This window comes from Monodelphis domestica, chromosome 5 (assembly GCF_027887165.1).
Source record: "Monodelphis domestica isolate mMonDom1 chromosome 5, mMonDom1.pri, whole genome shotgun sequence".
In the NCBI taxonomy this organism is placed as follows: domain Eukaryota; kingdom Metazoa; phylum Chordata; class Mammalia; order Didelphimorphia; family Didelphidae; genus Monodelphis; species Monodelphis domestica.
The window spans coordinates 241929587-241954181 of record NC_077231.1 but is presented as its reverse complement, the minus strand read 5'-3'; the positions used below and the strand labels follow the sequence as shown (position 1 = coordinate 241954181).

At 38.0% G+C, this 24595-nt stretch overlaps 1 protein-coding gene across 3 annotated transcripts in view; it reads left to right on the top strand.

Moving 5' to 3' along the window:
• ADARB2 (adenosine deaminase RNA specific B2 (inactive)) overlaps positions 1–24595 on the top strand; it is a 693422-nt gene that overhangs the window by 447627 nt on the left and 221200 nt on the right. The window contains exon 3 of one of the 3 annotated variants that reach the window (XM_007504706.2): positions 16946–17032. The exons of the other annotated variants lie outside the window; for them this stretch is intronic. Within the exon in view, the coding sequence (XP_007504768.2) occupies positions 16946–17032 (87 nt within the window). The remainder of the gene's footprint in view (positions 1–16945; positions 17033–24595) is intronic. 3 annotated transcript variants of the gene reach the window in all.

Sequence of the window (24595 nt, the reverse complement as noted above, 5' to 3'; positions counted from 1 at the left end):
CAGCCTGACCTGCTCTCCAAACAATTATTGTATGGGATGATTATATCATTTTTCAGTTATTATGATACATAAAGCATATAATCATTGGGAGAGATAAGAAATTAACTACATACCAAATAGTAGCAATGACAAATCTGTGCACAGTGTTTGAAATGAGACCAGATAAAATCCAAAAGATTCTTTCTCAGGGAACAGCTCTATCTAGATGGACCATGGCGGGGGTAGGGGGGGGTCACTTTGTTTAATGGCTTCATATCTGCTTTTCATATGAGGATACAATAATGTCAGTGGTAGTTATTTCTGTGCTATCTTACAAGAGAAGTGATTACAATGATATTTCATTTTGTGGCTTATTTGCTTGTTGGGCTTTGTTTAACAAAGAACAGTGAACTATATGCTATATAGAACTATAAGCTATGCTATACCTATATGAATACAAGGCTTTAGATATAGTCTTTTGTCCTAAAGGAGGTTACAATCAAATGAGGGGGAAAATCATTAAATAATTTAAGATGTGAGGTTATATCATTTGTATGATATAGATGGTAAGTGGGATGCAAGTTCAAAGAAGAGAGGGTCTGTGCTTAGAAGTAGGCAATTGCTTAGAGCAGTGTTCTATAACTTTTATGATTATGCACCACTATTAATAAAACATTTGAGCATGTACTTCCTTTTTGTGATATATACTTAATCTACAAATAAAATGCATGCATTATTGTACCAATAATTATGTGTGTTATAAAAGATACCTCCAAAATAAAAATAATTGATCCCAGATTAAATCAGAGGGCAGCAAAGTTTATTGAGAAGGTGAATAACATTGTGGACATCAACATCAGGAAAACCTCTTTGGCAGATGTGCAGAGTATGGATTGGAAAGTAAAAAATATTGGGGTCATATTGGAGTTAATTACAATGATGTGGGCCAAAAGGGAGAGATATTGAATCGACAGGTTGTGTAAGTAAAGAAAAGGGAACAGAATTAATTGAAAGATGTCCAAAAAACTACAAGATTTGGCATGAATATGAAGGTAGAGGGGAATTAACAGTCAAAGATAATTTTGACCTTACTTATCAGGAAGATTGTGCTGCCCCAGACAGAGGAGAGAAGTTTAAGAGTCTAGTGAGTTTTGTGGGAAAGATAATATAATGATATCTAAAATGCAGATCACAAGTTATCCATATGTCCTCACCCTGTGACACTCTATTCCACACAAGATAAACAGGAGGTAGTTTGGGGGGCTATTACTCATCATTTGCCACAGAGTACAAAAATCCACCTTCCAGAAGAGTCTACTTCAGTCATGAAATGATCCAGGGATGAAAGAAGACAGGAATGTTGAGGGAATCTGGGATGCTACTTGCCTAATTGTTGTGCATCCTTTAGGTTATACCTATCCTGGAGCTGATACCTAGCTGAGAAAGGAGGAATCTGGGAGCTTGTATAGTGGAGGAAAGGAACAAATGAAAATAAGACATGTCTGTATTAAAGCCAAGACCCATGACTGGCTATTGAGAAGATATAACCCATCTTCCAAGCCTCTAATTATTGACCAAACACCCCAAGTTCCAGCACCCACTTTGGAGATTACTGAAAACAAAGCTAACAATAATGGAAAGGAGCTGTCCAGTTACAATTACTACCTAGAAAGTAAGTGTGAGCTAATACAGTGTGGCACAAAAACATATGCATGAGGCTTCAGAGATATTGAGTATGAAAATTATGTGATTTTCATATGGAATTCATACCTTCTCTATTATTTTGTTTTCTAAGTCTTTGACTTGCTCCTCGATATTTCTGCTCTCATTCCTCAGTCTCTATTTGATTGTGATATTAGACCAAGTTTCTGATTTAGATGCTATATCATTCTTCTTGTCCCTGGGCTCAGTACTTTATATATTAGCCACCAACTGGGATTGGTATATGAAAATAGACCCTTTTTCCTAGCTGTTATTGTATTTACTGAAATACTCTGACTATCAAGTCACCTCCTGTCTGACATTTCTGCTTCTTCCTTATATAATGAATTTCTGGGAGATGTCTGGAAGAAGAGTATTACAGGGAAGGCAAAACTTGGGATGTGCTATAACTCTACCTTATTTTTATTTAAGGACCAAAATGTCTTTGATATATATAAGCGCAATTACTCTCATTGAGAAAGGTTGTCCAATGGATCTTTTTTGCCAAATTAAGTACCTGAGCTACAAAAAAATTCAAAGGCACCAGCTTGTTCCATAATTTGTCTATGCAAGCCTTTCATTCATAGTCAAGCCTAGCAATATTGGAAGTTGAAATTTTGGACCACAGAGCAATATTTTAAGATGCAAACTCTATTTTGATAATAGATATATTTGTAAGACTTGATTAACAACAATATCCCCTAAAAAGCTATACATCAGCATATCTTACCTAACATCACTGAAATCCACGAAATCCTAACAATTGGCAAACCAATTGTCTAGAAAGCAACTTATTCCTTAGGAAAGGAGTGAGAGACGCAATTGCATGGTGCTTAAACCACCGAACTTATAATCAAATAGATCTGAATTTAAATAGACATTATTTTAGCTGAGTGATCATTGACAAGTCGACAAACATTCTTGAAGTGTTCAAAGCACTTAGATTCTCAGAACCATAGTTTCTTTACCTGCAGATAAAGTTAATAATAACACCTACATTGTGACTGCAGTAAATCTGAAATGCACATAAAGAGCTTAGGCTTTAGATATCACTTACTATTATTAGGAGTTTTCCTCCTGAGTTAAATGAGGGAATTGGACTCAATGACTGCTGAGATTCCTCCTACCTTCAAATCAAATATCCCATGAGTGTTTCTTATTACTTATGGGAAGTCAATCTAATAAAATTTCTACTGGGCTTCATGACTTTATGGTGGGGTTTGGTTCTACTGTATGAACTATATAATTTTAAAATTATGTTCATCAAGTCAACCTCATGTTGGATGTAGCTGCCTACAAAAATTTCTCAATAATTTTCTCTACCTAATTACTCTCTTTTGAGTTAAGTACTAAAAGTCCCACTAAGTCCCCAATCATGCTGCTTCTCCCTGTGATCTCCAGCAGCTCAGACTTGTACAATGCCTTTGAGACTGGAGGTAGGAGATTACGTTATCTCCAAGGGGCCATTTCCCCTAGGAGTCAAACCATGATGCTGATGCCCTGTTTTCTTTAGATGACATTTTTCTTCATAGGTAGTAAGTATTACGAATAATTTTATATGGCTACACCTAGTAGGCTACCTACACAATTAAGCACAAATCAACTGAATTAAAGAGAGGATAATTAAATAAATTCATTTAGAATAAATTAAATAGAGAATAAAAACAAAACTAAAAATATTTTTATAAAAAATAGTTAAAAATAAAATATTACTATTAAAAATTTAAATTTAAAAATACAAACCATAAGGCTTTTCCTGGAAAATCAAATACTATCTTGTTCTGTCGATCAGTTTTTGGCTCTTGAGTCTGAGGAAAAATTAAAAAAAAATACCTCCAAAGATTTGAAAATTAATCCATTCCCTGAAACCACATATCATTCCAATCTTAACTCACAAATGGCCCAGTTCTCCAATAAAAAGTGGTAAGAATCATCATAGACTGAAGGAAAACATATGTGTCTAACTATGACTTTTTGAACCTGGACTGTGCCTATTCTGCAGAACCCACCCTTTGCTCTGTTTAGTACTGACCTCAGCAGAAAAATCTACATGGAAACTGCATATTATTTGTCAATGTGGTGGGAAATGGCATTTAATTTCAAAGTCAATCTTATTTTTCTCTGGGGAGCTTGTAAAAATGGCCCTTGGTCAATCTACAAGTGATGTAAACCTGTTAACAACTAGTTTGTCTGTTTTAACTAGCTAACAAGGGTATTCAGAACAGTGTGCAAGGTAATTTATCAATATTTCCCTACTACCATCATTCTAGGATTATAGAATGATGGAAAGGACCTTTGAGGTTATCTAGTCCAAACCTTTATTTTAAAGATGTAGAAATAGAGACCCAAGGAAAGTGACTTATCCATTGTCACCACAAGTAGTATCAGAGGTTGGATTTGAACCCAGGTCCTCTTGAACTGCAGTACCATCACCTTTTTGATTGCCCAAACAAGCATGTTATTTCTAACAATAATTAACTCATGTGCTTGATCCTGTAAGTCTGTAAAAGTCTTTACTTATAACCCTATGACATTGATAGCACAAATAATAAGAATGACAACTCATATTTCTCTTGTGCCTGAAAGTTCACAAAGCATCATGTTATTGTTGTTCAGTTATTTCCAACTCTTTCTGTGTTTTTTTCTTTAGGATTTTCTTGGCAAAGATACTGGAGTGGTTTGTCATTTTCTTCTCAAGTTATTTTACAGGTGAAAAACTGAACCAAGCAGTGTTAAGTAATTTACCCAGGATCTCGCAGCCAGTAGAGTATTTCTGAGGCCAGATTTGAATTCGGGTTTTCCTGATTCAAGGTTTTCTGGAACTCTGTTCTCTGTGCCACCCAACTGCCTTTATTTGTTTCAAAAATCACCCCAAAAGAGAAGACCTGTCACTTTATTGTGCCCATTTTACAGATGTATATAATGTAATTTTGAAAGGTTAAATTACTAACTTGTGATCATAGAGCTAAGGCTAGTACAAAAGTACTATCAGGTTCAAAACTCAATTGCCTGTGCCAAGCTGTCTATACTTTTCAATTGTTTGTGTTCATAGGAACATGAGATGGGTAGGGGGGAAAAAAAGAGTATGTGGATGGTTCACTGCAAATCCAAACCCAATAATAAAAGTGTTTCACAGTGTATGTCCAACTGATGATATACCATCAACATTCAGTTTATACATGAAGGACAATTTTCATAAATTCACAAAAACCAAATTTTAAAAATTGCATTAAAATATGACAGCCAAGTCAAGATCCCACTAAGCTTGTGTCTTCTGTCTCCAAATTATTTGTTTTGTGGCTATTTCACATGATATATTTTATATCTATTTTGTATATACACACACATGCTACTTCTCCCATTTATATGTAACTGCTGTGAGGGCAGGGACCATCTGACTTCTTTCATTGCATTTCTATTAACTGGCACAGTACCTGGTACATAGAAGATGCGTAATAAAGTGCTTTTGATTGATCAAAAGCTATAAAGATGCCCTTCATCAAATAGCATAATGAAAAAGGATTGTATTTAGAGTTTTTAATTGATCTATCGTGGGGCAGTGGATAGAGTGCTGAGCTTAAAGTCAAGAAGACTCGTCTTCCTGAGTTCAAATCCAGCCTTAGACACTTACTAGCTATAAAACTCTGGACAAGTTACTTAAAGTCTGTTTGCCTCAGCTTCTTTATCTTTAAAATGAGCTGTAGAAGAAAATGGCAAATGAGGTACTATCTTTGCTAAGAAAACCCCAAATGGGATCACAAGGGGTTGAAATGACTAAACAAGTATTTGAATTAATCATATGATGAGCTCATAGTAGAGTTTAGCTGGGTACAAAATGACCAGATTTGAAAATATCAAGACCCATCAAAAGATGTCAATGTCGATGTGGGAAGCCTTTTGGTTGCAAGTTAATCCAGGTGTTTATTTACCATCAGCAATTTTGAGCTTTAAGGATTAGAGTGTAGGAGGTCTAAGAGATGGGCATGACCAGAAAGGCCCAAACAGAAAGCCACAATTCCCAGAAACCGTGAACATTACATAAAAGAGGCATAAGATATGTGGCTTGATAAATAATAAGATGTTTTGAGCAAGTAAACCAAAAAAAGCCTGAGGATAAAAAAGGGAAACATGCCAAGACCAAGAGTTGGCACCTAGTGTTACACAACTCTTTATTTTAATGATGCATAGACCAAGGGTAGGACTTTCTGATTGAACTTGCCATTTCTTTGACATAAAGAACTACTGGATGAGGAAATTCCCTTTTCCCAGACAAGCCACCACCTTCTCTGCAACTGCCTGAGGTACTGAGACGCCACAATGTGTCAGAGGCAAAATTTCAAGTAAGGTCTTCCTGGCCCTGAGGCCAGGGCTCCATCCAATTCATCCCAATATCCCTCCAAGGCTGCAGATTATTTGTTTTTCCTTCCATCTATATTTCCCTTATGATCGTTTCCTCAATTCAACAGGCTGTTTGGGTATGAGATGACAATTTGGATTAGTGTTAGGTATTGCTTTCCTCTGTCTCCAATGGGCGTTCAGAGAACATGCCAACACACTGAGCCCATGCTCCATCTAGGCCTGTAATTGACCTGGAGACAGAATTTTACACACAATTAGTGTCCTCTTTTCCTTTAGCCTGCATCCTCCAACAATTAGCCATTATCACAGCCTGGCAGCAGTGATTTAAACCTTAAGAATCCTCTTTCTCTCTCTGACCTTTCTCCCCACTCCTCCAGGTCAATCATTATTTCAATCCAGTCATTCCTCCAGAAAAACATAGCAGTTTTGGCCAGGACCTGCTCCCCCACCAAAGGCTGCCACAACACTTGTAATCCCACCAGCAATGGTGAGGAAAGGTGCAATTTTCAAGAATAAAAACAGAGCCTTCACCGGAATCCTTGCCTTAACATAGATATAGGCAGAAGTCTGATGGGCCCTGAGCAATTTTTGGAAGAGGCATAGAAATAGTAACAGTCCCTTCTTGAGGTTTGGCTATTTCTTGAAATCTTTGAAATATCCAAGCACTTCTTGGTTTTCATTTATTACAAGAAATAGATAAACCACTCATTATAATACCTTACACATTGTAGATCTTCCAATGTACATCTTATAAATGAATGTATATGACCTAAGTAAATCTCAATTTGATTCTAATTGTAGGAGGAAGACTTTCAGGAAAGCTTGTTCTCAATAGTCTTCCTGTCTGGAATTAGAGTCTTAAAATATCTTAAGTAGGTTTGGTCTTTGGAATTGCTCAACTCCTCATCCCACACATCTACCTGTTGTGAACAGCTCTGCTGATGACATCTTGGACCACAAATAATTTGGAAAAGCAGAGATTCCTCAAAGAAACCAGTTCCAGTTAAGTGCTATTATCAAGATCAGTGTAAGGAGAAAGTATGCTGTAATCTTGACCAGCAACAGCTGGTTTGATGAATGGAGTTAGAAGTTTCAAGATGAAGCCATGTCATTTCTATATTAATCAATTTCTATAAGCACAAAATAAAGCAACTACTTGAAACCCAGAGTCGTGGCAGAGTGCCTTGGCAAGCCCATCATTAGAAGTCTGGAAACTTCATTTAGCAAATATCACAACTATAAGGAGATTTCTATTTCTATGCCATTTTTTTTCTCATAAGAAGATTCACCTTTTTCTGGCTTAAATATCTTTCCATAAAAATTCATACCCATGAGATACATCATGAAGGGCATCCATATTAATCTGAGGTCATAGGGAATCTTTTTTTTCTAATTGCTGGTTTTCTTCTTTCCAAAAAAAAATCAAAGTTAGCCAAGATGTAGCAATATGCAAAAAGCTTAAATGCTGCTGACACTAGATGAAAAATAATCAAATATCAGTCTGGTTTGGGATCATAGTCATTGTTGCTTTGAAGAAAGTTGGGAATTGTGAGAGGTGAAAGTGAAAAATAAGTGAATTCCAGGCAGGAGGAATAGGGAGAAATACAAATGCTTGGAGGCAAGAGAAGGGATGCCAGTTTCTGAGATAACAAACAAGTCAATTTGGCTACTTGGAGAGGAATCATGTCAAATAAACCTGGAAAGGTTCATGGAACCAGATTTTGATGAGCTTTAAATGTCAACATGAGTAGTTTCTATTTTATACTAAAATAAATATGGAGCCTATAGAGCCATATTGGTGAGCCTATGACAGGTACACTGGAGGGGGCTGCTCCCCTCCCGTACTCTACAGCCTAGTTGGAGAGCTTCCACCCTCCCTGTCTGGGATAAAGGAGTGAGGGCACTTGCTCTCTAAAAGTTTCACCATCATTGCTATAAAAGTTCTTAAGTAGGGAACAACAGTCAGGCTATGTTCTAGGAGGATTATTTGGCAATACAGCAATTACAAAGGGAGCCATTGATAACTGTTGGAATATACTAAGCAAGAAGTAATGAGGGCTTGAAACAAGACAATATCCTCATGAGTGGAAGGGTGGGGCCAATGTGACAAATAGTGTGGAGGTAGCAAAGCTTGTCAGCTAACCTTGCAGCCCAGATACAAAAGGCCTTCTCTTTTCAATGATCCAAAGAGGTAAACCAAGGCAATCTTCAATGCTCAGAATTACAAATGTGAGCAATATCTAATACATTTGGCCAATAAAAAGAGTCTATCTAATTGATCCAGATAATTAACTAAATAGTTTACATGCTTAAAAGCATTTATCATAAGTAGTTTTTCTCTTTATCCCTTGTTTTCATTTTAGCCTTTACAATGTCAAAAAGCCACATCGGCTTGCCAGATTCTTATTCTCTATCACACTAAAGCAAGGGTTCTGAACAATTATTGTGCCATGGCCCCCTTTCGCATCAGTCAGGTGAATGAAGCCTGTGTACCTCAGATTAAATGTTTTTAAATGAATAGAATTATAAAGAAAAACAATTATACTGAAATACCATTATTAAAATATTTTTTTTAAAAAACAAGTTCACAGATCCCAGGTAAAGAAGCCTGGCTATAATAAAGTGGTATCTAAAAAACTGGGAATGTCCTCAGAACCTCAGGAATTAAAAAAAAGTTGTCCAAATTCCCCTCTAGACATACACAGGATGTCTGTCAGCTTTAAACCCGTGATGTTTGAAAAATATGGAGTCCTGGAAAGGCTTGAGGCTAAATCTTTTTCTTCATCTCTAAATTGTTTTTCCTCTCTCTTGTCTGCCTAAGGGCCAGTTTTCTGACTTCTGGGATAGCTCAGCTGCCAGTGATCATTTCTGTTGTTGTTTGGGTAGAAGTAACATATACTGGAAATATATATGTATGAAGCCGAAAGCATATGTATATAGAAAAAGTGGGTCAAGTTTGGGAAACACCATCTGTCAGTATCTTTGAGGGAGTGGAGAAGAGAAGAAAAACATAAAGATGGAGCTTAAGGAGAAGCCTGACTGGGGGGCACCTCAGAGTTCTGTAGTAACCAACTGTCACTCCTCTAAGTGGAATAATCGCTTGGCAGGGCTGTAAGTTGGTGATGTGGCTTGCTAAGTAGAAATATACAATTGCAAGCATTTGCATTAAAATGGTAGAACATAAGAGACATTGTAGAGCTCTCTCTCTCTCTCTCTCTTTTTAAAGAAAACGGAAGTATTCTTATATGAGTATAATTGCTGACTTTCAAGAAACAGAACCAGAAAACTCTCCCTTTAGGAATGGAGTTGCCTCTTATTTTATCTGGCATCGTCTGCTAACAAGCTGTTATTGTTGTGTTTATTCCTTCAGTTGTTTCCAACTCTTTGTGACCTCATTTAGGATTTCAATAGTGGTTCACCATTTCCTTCTCTGCCTCATTTTAGAGTTGAGGAAACTGAGGCAAACAGGATTAAGTGACTTGCCCAGAATCACAGCTAAAATGTGTGGGAGACTGGATTTGAACTCTGGAAGATGAATCCTCCTGGCTCTAGGTCCAGCACTCCATTCAGTGTGCCCACTAGCAACTAACAAGTTATTGCAAGGGGTGAATTTTTCCATTTTGTTGAAGTTTACTACTTTAAGAAAAGCTTGTAAAACTGTATCATGTAAAATGGAAATCTTTCTGAAGTACATTCAATATTTCCCCTGTCCTCTTAAACAATGGCATGCAATTTTACTATTTCATTGATGACCTCTAGTTATAATTATGGATATAAATTATAATGTTATGTTACAAAAGGTTAAAGCCCCAGCCACCTCACCCTAGTTACGGCTTTGCCCCTGTGATATTATGAAGGACCATCAAAAGACTGAGACCTATACTAAAAAGCTAAACTACTACATATATTTCTTCTGCCTGCTTTTTATAACATGTGTCTCCTATCTCCATGGTCAGCTTTTACTTCTTGCTCTTATGTATTCTCCTGATTTACTTTCAAGCTATTTGTCTGAGTAAAGTTCTGAAATTGGCTCTTCTTGCCTTCTCTGAGGGAAGAAACAGAACAAATTATAATTATAGTAATTATTATTTATTATTATATCAATTAATATCATTATTCCCTTTATTTCCACTCATTTTTTAATTCACAATTCTTTCTGAAATGTATATTAACAGAGGCAGCTACAATAGATAGAATGCTTGATTCAAAGTCATTCTTAGACATTTACTAAATGTGTTACAGTAGGTAAGTAAACTAACTGCTATCTGCCTCAGTTTCCTCACATGTAAAATAGAAATTAGAGCAACTAGGCAGTACAATGGATAGAGTGTCAGGCCTAGAGTTAGGAAGACTGATCTCACTGAGTTCAAATCCAGCCTCAGACACTTAGTAGCTATGCGACCTTGTCCAACTCACTTAATCCTGTTTGCCTCAGTTTTCTCTTCTGTAAAATGAGCCAGAGAAGGAAATGGCAAACCACTCCAGTATCACTGCCAAGACAACCCCAAATGAGGTCATAAAGGATCAGGCAAGACTTAAAAACAACTGAACACGACAAGAAAAATTATAACAGCACCTACCTTCCTGTTGTAAAGATAAGATGTTACTTATAAAAGTGTTTTGAAAGTTTTAAAGCAGTATATAAATGCTATATTTGATAGTAGTAAGACATTACACTAGGACTTCGTGAAAAACCTATATCTCTTCTTATCTGAGGCTGGCTGTAGACCTAGCAAATGACAGAATATATTCTTTCTACCACTGGGGATACTAAGGCAGTAAAGGAACTTATAGGAAACTATGGCTTTTAGGAACAACTCCATGATGCATCCTTTTAACCCAGAAATCCTTGCTCCTTGCCACATAAATACAGAACCAACAATAGAATATAGGCTTAAGTCATAAAGTTAATTATTGTTAATTAAGCTAATTATGGTTCCCCTAAAGATAAGCACCTCTTCTTAGGGGTCTCATCCCCAAATTTCTCTCCAAGAGGCTCACTAATGCCTTCAATCCCTTCAACAATGTTCAGAGTTTTCATCACATGGTGAGAGATAAGGCTTAAAACACAAAGGCCATAAGACAAATTAAATTCACTGTTGGGGGTAAATGACTGATACTGATACAGTTCTAGGGGACATGTTTTGCTGAATTGGGAATAACCACACAAAAACACTAGAAGACTAAACATGGAGATGTGGGAAATGGAGCAAAAAACACAGACATCTTCTCCTCCCACCCCCAAGAAAAGAGCTATAATCAAGAATTTTTTGCTTCTGGGGCAAGTGTTACCAAAGATACCTTTATTTAAAGGATAGATGATTGGTCTCGTGGATAGAGTACTGAACCTAGAGTCAGGAAGATTCATCTTCCTGAATTCAAATATGGTTTTAGATATTTAGCAGCTGTATGACCTTGGGCAAGTCACTTAACCCTGTTTGCCTCAATTTCTTCATCTGTAAAATGAGCTAGAAAAGGAAATGGTAAACCACTTTAGCATCTTTGCCAGGAAAACTCTAAATGGGGCCACAAAGCATCAGACAAAACTGAACATCAATGGGATATTTCCCTATGGTGGGGGGAGATGGAGACTCCAAGGCTCAATTTTGATGTTACTAAGGGATGGAAAGAGATTAAGATAGGGCGAGGAAGAGCACATCCAGGTATATCACTTGGGAGCTATTTGTTTAAATAAGTTACTCTTGCTATCCAAATGTTAAGCTCTGTTGTTTCTCCTGCTGAAGGATTCACCACCTGTTCCATTGAGCGCCCAGGGTTAAAACCCCACCAGCTTACTCTGGTTACAGCTTTGCCACATAAGTAGAACTGAGATACATACATATATACTGTGTTGCTTGAAAAGTAACTAAATGGGACTCGTGTTAGTTCACAGCTGGAACCCAGGCATCTTGCACTGTCTCAAGTAGCTACTCTTCCTGTTTTGATTGTGGTTCGGTGGTGTCTGCCTCTTTGTGACTCCATGGACCATACTACTCAAGGAAGGGTTTTGTTTGGGGGGTCTGGGGAGGGAGGGCAAAAAGGCTGAGATAATTTGCCATTTCCTTCGTCTTCTCCAGTGGATTAAGGCAAACAGAGCAGCTAGTAAGTGTCTGAGGTTGAATTTCAATTCAGGTCTCCCTTTCTCAAGATCTAGGGCTCTATCCACTGAGCCACCTCACTGCCTTAAGGGGCAAAGTGAAAGACAGGGCTGAGGGCAGGAGCAGATTTCACCCTTCCCTCATTGGTGCCTGGGCTTGACTGTAGCTGGCCCTGAACTAAGATGGTTAAGCATATTTGGGGTATGGCTGTAGCCCGTCTATATTATAAATGTAATTTCATTTCTAGATTCTCCTGACTAAATCATTTGAACTTCACACTCACTGTTCCTAACGTTGTTGGAATCCCTTAATGAAATTATAACTCAAGCAAGAGATTTCATTCTCCGGTTGTAAATTAGCTTGAGCTGTGAGAGGGGTTCATGGAGCGAAAACCCTTATCTGAGCTGATTCCAATTGTTGGGCAGGCCCAATAAGGAAGAGTCATTTGGGGCTCCAATTATTTAGTGTTCACTTTGAGGTGAGCATTGTGCAGATGCCTGGCCCCTCTCTACTGGAAACAATAGCTGTAAGCAAGTTGGTGAATGAATTTCATTCCAATGGAAGCCTTGCTGCTGCTAGTGATTCTCAGGGAAACAAAAAGATAATGGAAGAAGAGGCCCAAGGCTTCGCCACAGCAGACTACAGGTCTGACCAATATGCAGGGGAACTTATTAAATTAGGACTACCAACTATAGCCGCTTTGAGCTTTATAGACTACTTGAGTGTGAGAATAAAAAGAGAAAAATCCTTACAAGAGAAAAAAATAATGGCCAAAACGTTTGCAAAGAAGTTCATATATGGCATCTTATTTACTACTCACAACAAGTGGGATAGGGTATGTGCTATTATTAGCTCCATCGTACAGATGATGAAACTGAGGCAAAAAAAAGGTTGAGTTGCCCAGAGTCACATTGGTAGCAAGGACATAAGGCAGGATTTGAACTGAGTCTTCTTGACTCAGCTCTACCTTTCTGAAAAGTTGGTCCCATGAGCTGACACATCTACAGAGTCAGAGAGTATCTTAGCACATTATCCCAACATAACTATTTCCATTTGTCTCCAGTAGAGATCTGATAGCAAGTAGCTGGACCAGTGGATAGAGTGCTGGGTGTGGAGTCAGGAAGATTCATTTTCCAGACACATATTAGCTGTGTGACTCTGGGTGAGTCACTTAACCTTGTTTGTTTCAGTTTCCCCATCTGAAAAATGAGCTGGACAAAGAAATGACAAAGGACTCTAATACCTTTGCCAAGTAAACCCCAAATGGGGTCCCAAAAATTTTGAGACACAACTGAATACAACGGAACAATTACAAGATTCATAGGCTCATAGTTATGGAGCTAGAAGGGAACTTAAAGTTCATTTAGTCCATCTTTGACATTTTATAAATGAGAAAATTGATCTTTAGATTTTACTCAAGGTTACACAGGAAATAAGTAGCAGGAGATGGTATTTGAACTCACTTCCTGTGACTTCTACTAAAGGCAGTACTCTTGTCATTCTCCCAAAGGAATGACTCCATTAGCCCAGATCTTTTTTCCTAAGGAAATATGGTCAATTGTGGGCCTAAGAAAACCAGGATCCACATTTCTGAAGGTGAAAGAGACTAAAGGAAGCCTCACTTAGACTATTTATCCTGGCCTTCCTCTAAAGAAAGTTGAGAAGTACAGAGATTAAAGGAAACTGAGAGTAGATGTAGATGGACAAAAAGTCCATTTACACTGTGATGAATTAGGCTTGTCAACTAGCACTCAACATTTAGCATGGTTTTCTTTTTTAATCTACCCACACCTAAATTTCTTTGTCATGAGGGATGGCTTTCTGGTAGGGAGAGGCAGAGAGATTCAGGATAGAATTCAGGTGATGTCAAAATAAAATAACAATTGAAGTTCATTTTAAAAGAAAAGAAAGCAAACAAAAACTGTCCTGTTTCCGTTCAATAGTTAAGAAACTGAAAACAACATTTCTTTTGATTCTCTTTGGCAGTCATTTTTCTCATCTTCTCATAGTGTCTCTTACCTATAATATACTATAATTTTTCTTTAGTAAAATTTATTAGTAATTTTCTTCATTAGTAAAATTTCTAGATCTTTGTAGTCCTCCTGACTTTATTGTTGTCCTTCATTGCCATATCATTTTTTTTCAGTCATGTCTGACTCTTCCTGACCCCATTTGGAGTTTTCTTGGCAAAGATACTGGAGTGTTTTGCCATTTCCTTCTCCAGCTTAGTTTATAAATGAGGAACTGAAGCAAACAAAGTTAAGCAATTTGCTCAGTGTCACACAGCTAGTGTCTGAGGCCAGATTCAAACTCATGAAGATGAAGTTTCCCAACTCCAAGACAAGTTCTCTATCCACTTCACCACTACATTTTGATGATGGTGGAAGGGTCTATACAATCCCATGGTGTCTAAAATGCCTTGAATACTTAATTCATCCCAGGACCAGCCTCTACAGGGCTCTCTTTCTTGTGGAAAGGGCATTGGCCAAGGAGTCAGATCCTGGGTCCCACTCTTCCATTAACTTTTGGCATATCTTTTCATTTCACTGAACCAAAGTGACTTCATGTTTAAAATGAGGAGATTGTTTCTCGTAAGGCCCTTCTCAGTTCTAAAACTTCTTTGGCTATCTATGAATGATAATGACTATGTTTAGGAAAGTAACTCTGGATCCTAATTAGTGAGTCCTTAGCCTTGACCACCATCTATCTGCCTCATGAGGGGCCCAAAGCATGGTCCCTTCACTCCTAGGACAACTCCCTCTATGAATGTCACCATCTTGCTACCTGTGAGCATGTCCTCTCTCAGTTCCCCCTTGTAAGAAATTTAAAAAATCTCTTCCCCATCATTCTAAGCTAAAGATCCAAACTTAAGTGTGGAAATTAAAGCTGGAGTCTCACCATGCTCAGTCAGTGGCAAAGACATCATAGAGATGTTCAACAGTGTTTTATAGGTTTTTAACAGCTAATTAGCATGTCATGAACAAGGCAGAAGGTACATAGTATGCTAAGAAACATGCCATAATGTCTTGGTCACAGGGGTTTAGAACATTTGACCCAAAATCAGAAGTTCCAGTACAAGGTTAAGATGAGAAAATATAATTAATCCTTCAGAACTATCATACTACTCTGGGAGGTGTTAGGTCAAAGTAACCTTTCTTGGCCATAATACTCTGTAGTTGGCATAAATCTTCACAGAATCAAATAATACCTGGACATGCCAAGGTTGTTTTCATATGATCCCATTCAGTCAATCTTGCACTCACCATTCCAAATGAGAACAACTTCATCTGCGTGGGTTTCAGCTTCCCCAATAATTACACAGACATGAAGTTTATATTCTTCCAACAGAAGCTCTTTATGTAGTTGCTATAATATTCTAATATAGCAAACTATATCCATTCTAATATTGTGATTAATATTCTAGTAATATAATTGACACCTTCTACACAGTTTGCTGTTTCTAACTTTTTTCTAAAATCATAGTTGTAGCCATCTCCCTAATGCGATCACTTGGTTTATGATTAATAATATAAAAATAATTTTCCTTTCACCTTTTGTAACACTATTTTGTGTGTTGACTTCCTTTGTTAGAATGTAAACTTTGTGCCAGTAAAGACAGCCTTGTTGGTTTGTATTTGTATCTTGAGTGCTTTATTTAATACCTTACTCATAGTACTTAATAATTATTCTATTTATCTTCCCATCTATATGTCTTTCTATCATACAGAAAGAGAGAGGCAGGTAGGGACAAGGGAGATATTTGTATCAATTTCCCTCTTGGGTGCTATAATTCTATTTCCCTTCTTAATGCCCACAAAGCAAAATGCCCTTTTTGTGTTCCTGTCTCTTTCTGTGTGTGCTTGTTTGTCTGTCTCTCTAATGCTTTTTGTGTTTAGATGAATTACTACAAACTCTTCTCAGATTGAACTTTGCGTAGGGAGAAATAAAAACATCCTGTGATACCTTGATCATGTCTGATGACATAACGATATTCTGCCTTAGTAGTCCCCCATTTCTTTGACTAGAGAAGATGTGTTTCATTATCCATTCTTTGGGAACTTCATTGGTTTCTCCATCAATAAGAGTTTATCTTCTTTTTAGTGATATGTTCATTTAGATTCCAACCGCTGTATAGGTCATGTTCCTAATTGTGTGTATTTTATATCTGTTGTTGAAAATCTTCCTGTTTCTCTGACTTCCTTATTTTCATTTGTTATAGCACAATAGTTTCCATTTATGCACCCCTCTCCTGCCTCTTGCTCTTTATTCTTCCCCATTAGAGCAAACATTGTATAGGTTAAGGAATGACCAGATTTTGCAGTGGGTTTTCTACTTCTTTTTTCTGCCTCTACCTCATATTCTGATAAACAACTTCTCCATTTGGCCTTAAAAAAAGGAGTCGTTGTCTAAAGCTGACTTTTAAAATGATGTTTTCTTTGTAAGAGGAACCCAAATAAATAGGACACCATGCTCCCAAGCAATATCTTGAAAGCAGATGAAAAATTGTCACCCTAGGGCCTATTACTTAAATTTTTAAGGAGCATGAAGCAGGAGGAAGGAAGATGCCAAAAGAAGGGAAAGAAGAAAGATAGAAATCATTAACTACAAAATTGGATGGAGTGAAGAACTTGATAAAATGCAGCTAGAAATTCAATAAAAGGCTGAGACAGAATTAAGCAGCTGAAACCAAAGTGACCTTTCAACCTTTCCTGTCCTAAGAATCAGTAATAAGGACATATGAATGAATTCAGCTTTTCTGAAACACTGGTGTCAAAAGTGCATTCCCTTTTCTTTTTTTTTCTTTCCAGAAAAAGTAAGCCTATTGTCAACCTTCATCGCTCCCTTCAAGTACCTAAGCCCTGGTGCCACAAATATGGAAGATGAAGACAATTTAAGTAAGCAGCTTCCCTTCTTCCTACAGAGAGAAACAGCACAGGGTCCCTGTCCCTATCCCTACATCCCTCTCCAGGCTTCTTGAAAGAAAAAATGAGTTTTTAATTCCCACAGAATCTTTAGATCACTGCAGTAGTGGGAGGAAGGAGGGGATCTGCTCCCCTGGGAAAATCAAGGAAGAAGCTCTCTTTAGTCACTCCTTTCTACCCTTTCATCTTTCCTAGGTATCCTAGAAACCATGAAGGGTAAGGGATAGTGAAAACCAATTTGGAGAACAATAAAGCTTCCAAATCTGCCAGTCTTCCCCAATCACCTGATTAGGGATGCTTGTTATGAGGTGAATTCAGAATATCACGGCTGTGATTGCCAGGGCCAGCCTGGGAATTGAGGACAAATACTAACACTCTTGGGATATGTCCTGTTCTTCTTTGCTCAGGCTTTCTTCCTATCCCTCCCCCAAAAAGAAGGCAATGCAGTTAATTCAAAACGGGAAAACGTTAGCTAGCAAAAGTGCTAAAAACAAGAAAGAATCCAACTGGCAAAAGCAAATCCCAGTACTGATCTTAGGCATTTGATATGGAAAGCTACCAAGCAAGTGTTGACTAGATAGCCCAGTTTTGGTATCATAAAAGGGGATCCAAGCCTTGTTTTCTGAGCTGGGATGGTGGTAGGAGTCTAGGGGGCCCATAAGAGTCAGGGACAACGGAGAAATGGAGTTGCCTGATAATGGACTTTAACTTTTCTTCCCTCACTATGTGTGTACCCACATGATTGAAGCCCTTGGCATCATTTGACGGGTATCATATTGCCTTCATGTTTCTAACATATTGTTGAGCATTTAAAGGATGAGGATAAAACGTTCCAAACCATATGAACACCTCTTTGCATTTTAATATCACTGAACAGATGGATTCTTTTTCTAGCCAGAAACAGTGAAGAATGGGCCTGCTGTCATGGGATGGGGAGGAAGTGGGATTTCAGTTGTATCATAGCTAATCAGTTCTGGTTTGACCATAAAAGGACAATGGTAAGGGCTTGCACTGGAAGATTGGTCACTTTTGCCATTGGCACTTGTTGAATATAAGACCAAATTGTGACCTACCTGGCCAATTAGCAAATAATCCAATAAAATTGAAAACATGTAGAACTGCATCGGCCAACAGTATTAAAATTGTGATGTGGTTCAAGGATACTTAAGACAGATGTTTCTATGTAACCTATGATCTAATTTTGAAAATTTCTTATAATTTGTGGCAGCCAAGACCACATTGTAGATAATGGCAACAAGAAAGACTTGTTCGTTGTGGGAAATTATATGGGCAATATACGGAGGGAAAAAAAAAAACAAAATTATATTATGTGTAATAAGCAAAGCTGCCAGGGTAAAAAAAGAGCTAAAAGAAGGTTTCAAAACTAAAAAATAGCATAAAACCATGTTCCTTTGTTTCTCTCCTCTCTTCCCTTCTTCAAATTCCAACACTGCAATAGAATAAATCATAGTTAGGAAATTAGAGGGCTGAAATCGCATTTCAAATCTCAATTCTAGGGTCTGAGTTTGAATCCTAGTTCTGCTATGTACTACTCATGTGGCAATGGGCAAGTTACTTAACTTCATTGGATCTCAAATTCTTCATCTGTAAAATTAAGGGGATTAAACTGGATGACCTCTTATGACTCTTCTATCCTATCAACAAAAATGCTTGCCATATTCCAGGCTCCATCTATGATCCTCTGACCCTGCTTAATAACTAGATAACCTTAGATAAAAAGTCATTTTATCCTTCCTAGACCTCATTTCCTCATCTATAAAATGGAGGGGTTGAAATAAATGATATCTAAGGACCCATCTATTCTTAAATATGATCTTTGCCTAATCCTGCTAACAATCAACAACATAATAAAGGAGTTGGGAATTTGGGAAATGAATAGAAATATTCAGTTCTCTGTGGATTCAGTTAGATCTTCCCAATAAATCAAGATTCAACTAAGTTTCGGAAAGGAATGTAAGCTCTACTGGACTTCCAAAGAATACTTGTGAGGCCCTGTGATAGTAATAAGAATTTGCTGGATCCACTAATCCAGCTGATTGGACTTGGATGGAGAAGTCTGTGAGGTCCATGGTTACATTTCTCCTTGAGCTCCAAGTCCTTTCTTTACTGAAGCCTCAGAGTATCAGAAGGAGAATGAAATAAGAATCACTGGGGAGAAGAGAATAGATGGTGCCACTGGTACTTAGTGACTCTATTTACATTTTCCCCAAGACTGTGCAGTAAGTGGGGCAATAAAGGGAATAAAGTAGGACTAAAGAGGACTGACATATTTTGAGAAACTGGTTGACAGAAGTCTGCAGATGCTAGAAAAACTCTAGGTAGACTGATCAGAAGGAATAGTCAAGGTGAGACTTATTAGCTGTCTATGGCTAAGCAGTAGGGCTTAAGTAGTCTGGAGCTCTGGGCATGTTACGGTTATTTCTCTGGGTATAGGCTCTCTTGTCTTCCTTCCTTCTGGGAGTAGAAGTCAAGGGAAGATGTAGTATCTGATTTGCCAATGTGGAGTAGGCATATTCATTTGTAGCTCTGGGTTTGGCTGTGATGGGCATGTTCCCTGTCCCATTGGACATTTCCTCATAGACTCTTCTAAACTACTTATTCTTCTTACTTTTGTAGAATTATTTGCTCTCTATAAACTGGGATCCAGAGCAGGGCACCATGGAAAAGGCAGGATGTTAGGGACTTACGCCATCCCTAAGCACACTGAGTCAGGGAAAATTTCTAAGTTTCATGATGTTGGCTTCTAGGAGATTTGGGAATGTGATCAGTTGGTTCATTTAGACTGTGAGATCCTTAAAAGCCTGGATTGTTGTCTACCTTTCTTACTTTTCACAGTGGTTAATACAGCATCTGGCATATAGTAGGTGCTTAATAAATATTTATTAACTGACCGCCAGGAGAAGATAAATTTCCCAACTAATAATAAGAACAAGACACCCTGAAGCATGTACATATGTGTATATATGTACACATATATATTTAATAGCATATACATGCAAAAAGATATATATATTAACAAAAACATATATAGAAATAGATATATTCAGTTCAAGTAATATAGCATACAAAGTTTTAGATTGGGCATCAAAGGTCCTGGTTCAAATCTCAGTTCTTCCATTTGCTATGTGATCATGGCTAAGTCACTTGATTTTCAGGGCCACAATTTGGCTATCTGCAAAATGAGGAGAATCCGGTGATAAAATGACATCAGAAGTCCCTTACAGCTCACAATCACCACCTGTGACCACTCTGTTCTACGTCACTACTAATATCACCAAACCAGACTGAAAAACGCTTCCTCTCTGCTTTTACAAGTGTTTCTCAGGCTTCTTGCTAGATGGCACAGTAGACAGTGTTGGACTTGGAGTCAGGGAGATAAGAATGAGTTCAAATATAGCCTCAGATGATTACTGGCTGAGTGATCTTGAACAAATCACCTAACCTTTGTTTGCCTAAGTTTCCTTAATTGTAAAATAAGGATAATAATGGAACCTACCTTGCATGGTTGCTGCAAAGATCGAATGCGATAATATGTGTAAAGGGCTTAGTAAGGTACCTGGCGAATAGTTAAGTGCTATATAAATGCATATTCCCTTCCCTCTCTGAGGCTGCCATTAATCTTTTTAACCAGATTTTACCTACACAGAAATGTTCCCATGAGTGAGTGGTTAGGAGGGTAAAGTTTTGGAGAGAAAAACAGAGGGAGATTTGTTCTGTTGCAGAGCCAGGGGTATACTTGAGTCAGCTCTTACCAGATGGTAAGAGTCAATTGTTAAATTTTCAGTATGACCATTTACACCTTCAAAATCAATAATCTACAAATTAGCACTTTATTATTTTATTGACTGCCTATGATGAGATGATACTAATAGTGCAGATTAAGCTTAAAAGTGTGGCCTGTGAACTTTTTTTTTTCCATGAGCCAGTTGTTAAATATTCATCAACACAACTTCTCCCTATAAGCAGAGCTTATCCCCTGAATCCCCACACTCTAGAAACAGTACTGTTTGGGTTCACAGAATTTAAAGATACAACAAATTCTCTAAATCCCTTCTATTCACCTTACTCATCTGGGCAAATGCTTCCGTCAGAACAAGGGATCACTTGTCTTTATAGTGTTTATTGCTGTCATTCAGGTGCTTCAATCATATTCAACTTTCCCTGGCCCCATTTGGGGATTTCTGGGTAAAAATATTAGAGTGGTCTGCCATTTCCTTCTCCAACTAATTTTACAGAGGAGGAAACTGAGGCAAACAGGGTGAAATGACTTGTCCAAGGTCACACAACTAGTAAGTGTCTGAGGCTGTATTTGAACTCATGAAGATAAGACTCCCTGACTCCAAGTCCAGTGCTTCATCCACTGTATCACCTAGCTGTCTATTACTTTAATGTCTATTACGAATGCAGAAAGCAGCAATAGCAAAAGAGCATATTCCTCAGTCACAACCTACCTGCTGCCAGGATTAGAGCCGATGGAAAGAGTCCCTTTAGCCACTTTTAATTTTCAGGCGCACACTTACATTTGAAGAACTCTAAGTTGATGCTCTAATAGCCTGAAAAGATTAGATAAAAGCTGTGCAGAGTATATGTAGGTCTGTTATGATAAAAATAGAATACAATAACATAGCATTAGCTTGGACTAATTACAGAGCTAGCCTCGGTTATTTCAGAAATTCAGAATTGCAAGGTTTTGGTTTTTGTACAGCTTTGTTTCCATTTCAGATGAAGGCCAGGAGGCACATTGGCCTGATAGAAAGACCCTGGAGTCAAAGAACTTGGGTTCCGTTTTGCCTTTGGAATTTCCCACGGGTATAAACTTGGGCAACTCATTTTGTGTTGTTAGTGTTGGCAGTGGTGTTGCCGTTGCTGTCATTGTCATTGCTGTCATCATCATTGGGGGAGAGGGGAGGTGGCAGCTAGGAGCCCCAATGGGTAGAATAGTGCAGGGCCTGGAGTCCAGAAAACCTGAGTTTAAATCCAGTCTCCAACACTAACTTGATGTGTGATCCTGTTGGGTAGAAGAAGTCACTTAAGCCTGTTTGTCTCAGTTTCCTTATCTATAAAAATGAGATAGAGAAGGAAATGGCAGACCCCTCCAGTATCTTTGCCAAAAAAACCCCAAATGGGGTCACTAAGGGCCAGATCGTGGATTTAATAATAGCTAGCATTTCTCTAACGCTTTCTGTTTTCCATTGTCTTACAAATGCCAGGCTATTTAAGCTTGAGAATTAAAGGGGTCTGATTTTTACATTTTTTTTTCCATATTAACAAGCATCTTTGTTGTGGCTCTCATATTTCCATCTGTTACATTCAAAGAAATAGAAACCTTATGGCAGTCCTTAAAAGAGTGGGGTTTTCCTTTTTTCCTTTTCCTTTTCCTTTTCCTTACTTCTTTTTTTCAGATTTAAATGGTGCTATTTGCAAACCGCAAATGTGTTTCCTTCTGGTTTTCTGCCACCAGCAGTAACGTGATCTCTACACGTCAGTAATTTTGCCTATTTATCGCTTAGAGTACTTCAGCATCAGGTAGTTGCCAGAGAGCTGGCAGCCTCAGACACCTCCGTCCTAGTCCTGCCTCTGTCCCAGACTGGCTGTGTGATCCTAAGGAAATCATTAACTCTCATTGCTTCAGAGGTGTAAGAGCAGCATTTCTCAATGGGCCCAACCAGATAAAAATATCATTAAAATGTTTATCAAGATAAATAAAAATATAATACAGCATAGATAGTTAATTTGTGGTTTTCTAAGTCCATGTACATCCTACAGGGGTCTGTTTCTATTTGAATTTGATCCCCCTGCCTAGACTACTCTCTAAGGCAATCAATAACATGGCATAGAAGGTACCCACCTAAAATGATGATAATAATAATATCATGCACAAAATGTGATGTTTGCAGAGCACTTCAAGGCTTGTAGAGTGCTTGAAATGTGTTATTTCATTCCATCTTGACAGCAACCTTGAGAACAGTTCCTCTGATAATCTTCATTTTACAAAGAAGTAAAGTGAAGCAATGAAAGGCCAATGACTTGTTCAAGGTAACAAATCTCACAAGTATGTAGGGCAGACTTCAAACTCCAGCCTTTCAGATACCAAAGTCCACACCCTATTGACTGTACCAACTAGAGTTTCCTTATCCTGAAGTGTCTCATACCAACAAGCCCATTTCCTATTCTGCCCTTCCCTTTCCATCCCTATTTGTCCTCAAATCACATGAAAATAGTCTTTAGAATTGTTCTTTTAAATTCCTGTTTTATAAAGTCAAACTCTTTGGAGGGAAGATTCTCTTCTAACCTACTTAGCCAACAAGAACGTGGGATCTACTTGGGAAGACAAAACACACAGAAAATGGTGAAGAATACCAAGAAGAATATAATTGACAGTAAAATGTTTGGTAGACCTCAACTGCAGTAGTAGAAAAGAAGAGGCAACCAATGAGGACTTAAGTCATAAGGGAAGCTATCATAGAGGAGAGACTTGAATTTGGTTTTGAAAGATGTATGTATACTCTTTTCACAAATTAGTAGAGGAGATGCCTTCTGAGAGGAGGGAGGTGAATTAAATAAGCAAAGACAAAAGCTTTCTAATGAAAGAATGGAAAGTCACTAGAAACACTGGAATAGTCAGAATTTCTTATTGGGTTATAAAGGGATACAAAATCTAGGTCCATGTTGATAAACTTATGGCATGCATGCCAGATGGTACTGTTCCTTTCCCACTCTCCATAAGCTCCTGAAGACATTTCTCTCATCACCTGCCCCTCTGCCCAGCAGCCCAATGGAAGTGCTTCCTCCCTCCCCTGTCTGGGAGGGGCAGGGAGCTCACATGCAGCATGAGGGTTGCATTTTGAGCATTTAGTCTCTAAAAGGTTCACCATCACTGGTGTAGGTGGTGCAGTGTACCAGTACTGAGCCTTGGAGCCAAGAAGAATCTTCTTCTTTAGTTCAAATCTGGTTTTAAATATTTACTAGCTGTATGATCCTAGACAAGGTACTTAAAATTGTTTGCATTAGTTTCTTCATCTGTAAAATGAACTGGAAAAGGAAATGGCAAACTACTTTCTAGTATCTTTGCCAAGAGAAAACCCCAAATGGGGTCACAAGGAGTTGGACATGACTGAAATGACTGAACTAGAAGAACAAAAGTCTATCAATCCTTTCATTTTGTTTCATCTCAGTCTTCAGTAGTTCCAACATTTCTTCATCTCCCTCTCAATAGAAATAGGCATCCTTACGACAGAGTTGCAGTAGCTTTACTAAGGCAAAAGAAGAAATGAATCTGTTCCTTCTATCAAAATAACTCATTCTCTTAAAGCAGTTAAGTATAAGGTTAAGAAACTTAAGCTATGATCCTCATAATGGGAATTCTGAACACTGGGGCCCCACTGCCATGGAGAAAGTGTGATTTTATGATCAGGAAAGGATAGTCTTCTCCATCAGAAGACATATCCAATTGAAACAGAGTGCCAGAGAACGATCATCCCAGCTTTACAGAAGTTTTAAGCTCTCTGACTCAGG